General features: G+C 45.1%; 1 protein-coding gene across 2 annotated transcripts in view; it reads right to left on the minus strand.

Annotated features, from left to right (window-relative positions):
• Positions 1-8258, minus strand: part of LOC109918091 (fibroblast growth factor 12) — a 150417-nt gene extending 142159 nt beyond the window's left edge. For both annotated transcript variants that reach the window (XM_048604356.1, XM_048604355.1), the window contains exon 1: positions 8060-8258. In XM_048604356.1, the coding sequence (XP_048460313.1) occupies positions 8060-8258 (199 nt within the window). The remainder of the gene's footprint in view (positions 1-8059) is intronic.
• Positions 8259-8950: the final 692 nt, after the last annotated feature.

Here is an 8950-nt window from a genome sequence, read left to right on the forward strand (position 1 = left end):
CCAGATGCTGCCTGGCTTGCTGTGTTCTTCCAGCCTCCTGTTTGTCTACCTGGGATGGAATGACTGTTTGAAATTATATCCAATCTATTTGGTGCATAAAGTTGAATGGACCATGAGATAGCTGTCTGAGCACTTTACCTTAATGTCATGATTAGATTTCAGTTTAATTCAAGGATTGCACTGAAATAGTATCCAAAAATTGAACAACATAGCAAGAGACAACCTAACACATCCTGCCCATGAAAACAACAACTTTCATTAATACAGTACCATTAATATACGAAAATGATAAAGAAAAATTTGATACTGAGCAATATAAGGAGATGATAGGGCATATGACTGAAAGCTTGCTCAAGGAAGATAGATTCTAAGTAAGGTCTTAAAGAGAAGAGAGAGGTTTAGGGAAGAAATTCCAAAAGTACGGCTCAGGCAACTAAAGGCACAATCCCCAGTGGGAGAATGTTTGAAACTAGAGAAGCCAGAGATAGACGAATGTAGAGATTTTGGAAAGTTGTGAAGACAGAAGTAGATTAGCGAAACAATGATGAAGGGAGAGAAAACTTTAGGTGAGAAGTTCTGAAATATTAATTCTGTTTCTCTCTGCACCAATGCTTTCTGACCTGCTGCGTGGTTCTGGCATTTTCTGTTTGGAATTAGTCTGGCTGACAAAAAACAATTGATGTTCAGCATAATTATTTGTCCACTCAAATTCTTGGCCCCGTGCACCTGGCTTACCATTCAACAAGATCATGGCTGATTGAATTACTCACATTCTCAACCACCCAAAAATCTTTCACCCCTTAATTACCAAGAATCAGTCCACCTCTATCTTTAAAATATCAAGACGCTGTGTTTGCTGCCTTTTGTGAAAGACTCAAAACCCTCTGAGAAAAGAAATTCTACTCATCTCTGTCTTGAATGGGAGATCGCTTATTTCTCATTTCTTTCTGGCCTCTCCTCACAATCTAAGTGCCCTATACTTGGTACCATCTTAATAAATCTCCTCTGTAAACTTTCCATGGGGACCTTCTGAAGGTGTGCTACACAGAATTGGACAGAATGCTCTTACGATATGTTTTAAATATTTTGCACAGAACCTAGTTATTTTAAAACAAACAAATGCATTAAAACTTTGTCTGCTAATGATGGACAACAGCGATTCTAAACTGCTTACTTCTGTTTTCCCAAAAAAAAGAGCTCCTGTAAGTTTGAGAGTGCATTGCTGCTGAAGTGTAAGGGAACTGTTAATGTCCCTCAAACATTGCTACACCATTCTGTAACAGAGGTCTGTACTGGTGCAGCATCCTTCTAACCTCCTCTCATTGTGTTTCAAGATAAGCACTAAAATATACGCTCCTCCTTAGTGACTGCTAGGAATAATCACTCATTCCACTGCTTTGCCCCCAGCCATCAATTTTCTGTGACAAGGTTTTGGAAAGAGATGCCAGCTTTGCCAACACCCAAGAGTAATGATTGCAATTGCTTCTGGACTTTAAAGGATTAGCTGGGCAGCCGTCTGTCCCCACTGTGGGTTCAGGGTGCTCCAAGGAACAAATGGCAGGGGAGAACTCTATCACTCAATTCCAGTGAGTGAACCCATCCAAACTGCAGGAATTATTTAAGCAGGTAGGCAAATTCATACCGAATATCATCCCAGCTCACATATCTGGGTGCCTATTGAAGCTCCAACATCAAGCTTTTAAAAGGCGCTGGGTATGACAGAGATAATCCATTGCGCTAAAAACTATGTGGGCGACAGAAAGACCATGAACAGGAAAACCCTACAAGATTCTAAATTGCGAACGATGAACAACTCCAACTTTCCCTCCAACCAAAACAGCCGAGGGGCAAGTAAACATATGAACAAATTACTTGTAGAAAAAGATCAACTTGTCTCTCTGGTGTGACTCACAACCTGCCATCGCTTATATATCATATATTTACTCCCATCCCCATCAAGACCATGTCATTTCCTGTGAGAGGCCAAGAGTTCAAAATACCAGGCAAATGAAGGAAGATGAATGTTTTCCCTCAGATGATTTGAAGGAAATGAAACTGATCCAGGTCTTAAATGGGAAAATCAGATCAGAAACATTTGCTCAATCTGGATTAATGATGCTAACGGTCTGCACTGCAGGAATGACAGAAAGACTGTACCCTGTTGAGGGAAGGATTACTGCACAGGGATAAAGATATCTCCACCAATCATAACAAGCGAACCCAGAGGCTGCACCAATCACAGTGACACTGGACGCTGGAATTCCACCAATCACAGTGAGAGTGATTCCAGAGCTTTCACCAATCAAAGAAAAAGTTGAATCCAGGCAATGTAACGATCACATCAACACTGACCCACAAGAATCCACCGATCACAATCAGAATGAATCCTGCGATGGTAGCCAGTGTTAAATTGTGGTTTCATTTCTCCGCCCTTTATCAGTTCTTTAAATTTTCTTGAACAAAAACAAAGTTGCTGGAAAAGCTCAGCTGGTCTGGCAGCATCTGTGAAGGTAAAAACAGAGTTAACGTTTCGGGTCCGGTGACCCTTCCTCAGAATCTGCATCCGCAGTTCTTCCGGTTTTCTTTAAATTTTCTTCTCAGTTCAATATTGTCTCGAACAGGGCTCTCCCCAGTTTACTGAGAAGACATTCAGTCTTCTTCTAGAATTAATTTCTTCTGGACTTTTGTGAAGCAGCTTTTGAGAGTATTAAGATTTGGACAATATCGGACAGGAATCGTCCGCTTTTTAAAAAATAAATGGTCTTAATTAATTATTAATACGAGTTGCACTGTGTTCCTAGCCTGGGTGAATTCTGTCTTAAAAACATTTTCTGCTAAATTGGAAAATGGTGCCGTGTCTTCAGAGGGATCATCTATTCTGAGAACGATAATGGGACATCAGCCAAAACATGAGCAGTATGCAGGAAAGGTGAATTCATAAAATTGTAAATAAACTGCCTTCAGTTATCCCGGGACAAGCCCAGAAAGTAAACAGATAGCAAGGCAGCTCAGCAGAGAAAGCATTGGCATCATGTTCTTCACATTCAACACTTCCCTTTCTTGTGAACCTCTGAAACTGAAGCAAAAATAAAAGCCGAGCAGGGGCAGGGTGACGGGTGGTAAGAAGGAGAGAATAAAGGAATTGAATTGATCAAGCCTGAATGTGCCAGATCACTCCTTATCAATCATCACCAGATTGCCCGTATTAGCCTGTCCCTGGGAAAGTGACTGGTCCCAGGAGAACCTCAGAAAACTGACTCAGTTTCTCAGTTAGTTAAACCAACAATGCTGTATTACGAACCAGAATCGCCTCAGTTCTGGCTTCTAGGTCCCGGCTCGTACCAATTGGTCTTGGGACAGCCACATGTAAGTGAAAATACAGTGAAAATCAGCATGATCATACTCAGATTAATATTCAGGGCGAATCGAGCACAAACAAAAAATAAAGAGAACAGGGTCGAGTCAATTTTGGTGGCTGTCCTCCTCTCCCTCCCTCTCCCCTACATGATGATGGTTTGCACCAGAATATCAGCAAGAACAACACAAGGTACTACAAAAATGAAGCACCTTTCGTTTGCTGCTGGTGGTAGAAGATCTGACAACACTACGCATGACAGAGCGGTGGTGTGCTCTACACTCTCCTGACCAATAGTTATTCCCCATATAAACCCCAATTTTTGAACGCACAGTTCGATCAATTGCCTCACTGCAGTTTGTGGGATCTCACTATGCCCACATTGGCATCCACAGGTCCTACATTCCAGCAGTGACTATACTCGCAATTAGTAATGCAGGGAACCTTTGGGCATCCTGAGATGAGGAGAAGCGAATGTTTTCACTACTATGTTCGAAACGTGACTGCGAAGTTCGTAATTTACACCGAGATTGGCCACCACTCCCGAGTCTATGAGGCTGCACAATGTAGCATGAAGAGCTCTCACAGTTACAATGAAACACAGGTTTCAATGGCATTCTGTGGGTCTTGTCTCACTGGATATTTTTGTGCTGAGATCCGTTGTGCAGCTTTCCCTTTTACAGTCAGACACGACTCACACTAGAGTTGGAGATAGTAGGAACTGCCGATGCTGGAGTCTGAGAAAGCAAGGCGTAGAGCTGGATGAACACAGCAGGCCAAGCAGCATCAGAGGAGCAGGAAATCTTTTCTGAAGAAGAGTCCAGACCCGAAACGTCAGCTTTCCTGCTCCTCTGATGCTGCCTGGCCTGCTGTGTACATCCAGCTCTACACCTTGTTATCTCACACTAGAGTTGATGGTTTAATAAAGCAATGGGTATAGTGTATCCCGCATTTGCTTCCTTGTCACCTCTCCCCTTTGTCCATATGCCTTTCTGAATATTCCTGCCCATTGTACCATGATGACCATCTTACACTATGTTCAATTCTGGTCTCCCGGCTACAGGAAAGATGTTAAACTAGAAAGGGTGCAGAAAAAAAGTTGACAAGGATGTTGCTGAGGCTGGAGGGTTTGAGCTATAGGGAAAGGCTGCATAGGCTGGGGCTATTTTCCCTGGAGAGTCCGAGACTGAGGGGTGACCGTATAGATGTTTAGGTGCATGGATAGGGTGAATAGCTAAGGTATTTTTTTTTTTAACCAGGGTAGTGGAGTCCAAAACTCGAGGGCTTAGGTTTAAGGTTAGAGGAGAAAGATATAAAAGGGACCAAAGGGGAATCTTTTTCGCACAGAGGGTGGTGTGTGTATGGAATGAGCTGCCAGGGGAAGTGGTAGAGACTGGTACAACTACAACATTTAAAAGGCATCTGGATGGGTACATGAATAGGAAGGGTTGAGAAGGATATGGGCCAAATGGTGGCAAATGGATCTAGATTCATTTATGTTATCTGGTCGGCATGGACGAGTTGGACAAAAGGTTCTGTTCCCGTGCTGTGCATCTCTATGACTTCCTCCTCCAGTCTCAAGTATTCCAATGCTCTCCTGACTGGCCTCCCATCCTCCAACATCCAGAATCTTCAGTTCATCTAACACACCTTATCTTGTATCCTAGCGCACAATACCGACCCCCGGCACCGCCAGCACATGCTCAATGACCTGTGTGGCTCCATCATGCAATGAACATGGATTTCAAAGATCCATACCGGAATCGAAACGTTAACTGTTTCTCTCTCTAAAGATGCTTCCAGGTCTGCTGAGTTTCTGCAGCACTGTCTGTTTTTATTTAAAGCTCTCATCCTTGCTTTCAAATTGCTCCAAACCTCCCTATCTCTGTAACTTGTTCCAACTCTTTATCCTCCAAGATCTGTGTCTCTAAAACTCTGGCCTCTTGCTCAACATTATTCTGAACTGGAATTCCCCTCTCCTCCTTTAAGATTGCATCGCTGCAACCCTCATTCTCTAACCTAACTTTTACACACTTGACATAATGGGGGGTCAATGTCAATAGTTGTTTGATTATCTCCTGAAAAAGCATACTGGAATACTTTGATGCATTAAAGACGCTATACAAATGTAATTTTTTGTTAGTTCTAAATACCAATAGCGATGAAATCAATAAGCTAGCACATGATGATGGGGGAGGGGGGATATCAGGACACTGTCTCACATGCCCAGGGACATCAAAGTCGACACCATGTGGTCAGTCTCTGTGGCAGTTGGACAATAGATCAATCTAAAAATCAGAGCAATTTTACACAATGAGGCATTTAGACACAACAAATTGCTCTTCACGAAAGCAGATTACAGCTGTCGTAGATGTACTACGTCTATGGCAAGTAACCCATCTACCCTGATTCCTGTTTTTACATTCTTGATATTAATTTTTCTTGACCACAAGACCCGAGCACGATTCTCATTCTGCAGTCTGTCTAGAGAAGTTGGTTTTAGCCAGTGAAGTGCATTATCCCGCTCCCCGGATGTGAAAACAGGAAACAATATAAGGAATAAGTCGCAATATGTGCAGAACGAAAGAGAGTTAATTAACATTTCACGTCAATGATCTTTCATCAATATGGAATCATATCTGTATGAATGCTCATTAACCAGAAATGTTGTTTCTGTCTCTCTTTACCGATACTACCAGATCCACTGAGTATTTACAGCATTTCCATATTTCATATTTCCACTGTTTTGTCTCTATAATGATGGAAAGTGACCTAAAACCCCAGCATTCGATCAGTAATTTCAAAAAGGAAAAGGGATCAAATCCCAAACAACGGAGAAAGAGAATGGGGCTTGCAGATTGTGGAGGGGCTGAGATGGATGTTGCTAAACGCACATCCCTTTGTACAACTCGATAAGGAAGAGGGACATCTAGTATTAGTTTGAATGGGAACACCTATCGTGGCATATACACAGACACACACCCAGACATACACACATAACTCAGAGACAGACGCAAAGAGGCAGACATACACACAATGACAGGTACACACACTGAGACATACATACACAGAGACAGACATAGTCATACATACAGACAAACACACACAACAGACAGAGATAGACACACTCAGACATACACACAGAGACAGACATACACATCAGATAGAGATAGATATACACAGAGTCAGACACACACACGGACACCAGATGATCATGCACACATACATCAAACTGTGTAAAGTTTAAACCCCTGTACCGAAGGATGCAAACAACAGGATTGCTTTACAACTGAGGCGTGACAAGTCAGCGATCGCAAGCAACTGCCACCCAATACATGACAAGCAACACTTACCCTCGCAAACAATCAAACATTCCCTAGTGGCTGTATATCAAGACATCATTGCAAGTTCTTCCATCCTGCAGCTCCGATCTACTATTCAACCCCCCACCTCCCCACCAAATTAAATTTATGCAGTGAACACGCTCAGAAGCACGATCCACACAAACTAAATGCACAAGCTGCACCCTGATATTCATCTAGCGCACAGGGCAACTGAATAATGTGAAGTAAGGTTCCAAAGCCATGTTAAACATAAGACAAAGGCATAAGTGGGCCAGATGTGAGTCCGTTACAGCACACAACACAAATGCTGGCACAACGTGCGAGACTTCTGCTGGTTATTGTCTATTCCTGTCGAATGTGATTCAGTCTCAGTTCCATTGCAGCACAGGTAGTGAGAGCAGAGGCACTGCACACAGTAGATGCTGCCTGGCAGTGTATGAGTGTATGTGAGAGAGAGAGAAAGTGACTCCATACATGAGAGAGCGTGCGAGAATGAGGGGGAGGGGAGGAGAGGGTCAGAAGGTAGGGTGGAGAGAGGTAGGGGAAAACAGGGAGGGGTAGAAGAGGGGGAAGATCAAAGAGAAAGGGAGGGGAGAGACAAAGGGAGAGAGGGGGAGGATGGGGAGGATGGGGAGGAGGAAGGGGAGGGAGGAGGAAGAGGGAACGGAGAGAGGGCACAGGGGAGCAGCAAGGGGGAAAAAGATGGGGAGTGGGTGAAGAGAGATGGGAAGTGGGGAGAGAGATGGGAAGGGGGAGAGAGATGGGAAGGGGGGGGGAGAGGGGAAGGGGGAGAGGGAAGGGAAGGGGGAGAGATAGGAAGGGGGGAGAGATAGGAAGGTGGGAGAGATGGGAAGGGGAGGAGAGAGGGAGAGAGGGAGGAGGAAGAGAGGTGGGGAGAAAGGGGGGAACATAAGAAAGATTATGAAAGTGTGTTAGAGAAGGGAGAAAGTGAGACAGTGTGTGTGTGCTTGTAAGAGAGAGGGAGAGAGAGCAAATGTGTGCAAGGGGAAGGAAAGGAAAGAGAAAGAAAGAAAGAGATGTTTTGAGCTTGGAAGCTCATAGGTGTGTGTGTATGTTCTGTCAGGCTGTCTGTGTTTACAATGTCACACTTTCAACACCTCCACCCGCCTCGCCCACCACACACACAAACACAGAGACACCCACACAGACACCCACCCACACACTCACATAGGCACCCACCCACACAGTCACCCATACAGACACACCATTAACTAATTTGAGACCAGTACATGCACTTTGGAGAACAGCAAGAGTTTAAATTGGAAACACGCAGGGAATTGAAGAGAATTGTGAACAAAGGTGGCCAGCGGCTGGCAGCTGAGGAAGAGTTAACACTAACCTGCTCTCTTCCTGACTGGTCTCTTTTTGCCACTACAGAACCTGACTTTGGAGAAGACCCCGAGGCCGTGTCTCTCACACAAGGACTTCTTGGCTTTGTTGGGGCTGCTCCTCCGCTTGGTTGCTGACACTCGGTCGGTGTTGTTCTCTCTCGCCTGCCGCTTCTGCCGGATCAGGGAGCTGGCAAGAGCCGCTGCCATATCCCAGCCTGGGGGGGCAGCATTCACCAGAGAGAGAGGGGTGGGGGGGGGGGGGGGGGTTACGGGAACAGAAATCAAACCCTGGGTCAAGAGTGCAAATTAACAGAACATAGAGAAGCCAAGCTGCCCTCTTCAAAGAAAACGAAAGCTGGGAGGAGGGGGTCAAGTCCAAACATCAGGGATCAAGACAAAACATCAGGGATCTCCCAGCTCCCTCCCCCCGGACACCAGGGACATCCCCGACCCCTAATCAAGGAGGGGACTGACGAATAGGAAGATCCCAGCTTTCAGGAGCTCCTGTTCTAAGCTCAGAGGCTGCAAAGCAGCTTCACACAGACTCCCCTTGAAGACAAGACAGAAAAAGTCCCCCCTCTCTCTCTCTGTGAAAAGTCCAGTAAGTAAATGTCGCTGTTAATTCCAGATAAAAAGGCAAGTCCAGGCTCGTGGCTCTGCTCTCAGCTGTCCTTGCTTCTAGCAGTTCGGGTTTAAACAGCGGCGGGATGGCGAGCACGCTGATTCTATACGGTTTCGCACAGTCTCCCGGGCACTTCTTATCCAGACCATCTCTCCCGGAACACCCCCCCACTGACCCACCCTCCTCCAGCTCCTGCTTCCAGAGATCAGCCCGAGCTGTAACTTCTCGTCCTCAGGAGGAGCAGCTTCTACCTACAGCCCCCCTGTCTCTCCCAGAG

This window comes from Rhincodon typus, chromosome 13 (genome assembly GCF_021869965.1).
Source record: "Rhincodon typus isolate 14 chromosome 13, sRhiTyp1.1, whole genome shotgun sequence".
Lineage (NCBI taxonomy): Eukaryota > Metazoa > Chordata > Chondrichthyes > Orectolobiformes > Rhincodontidae > Rhincodon > Rhincodon typus.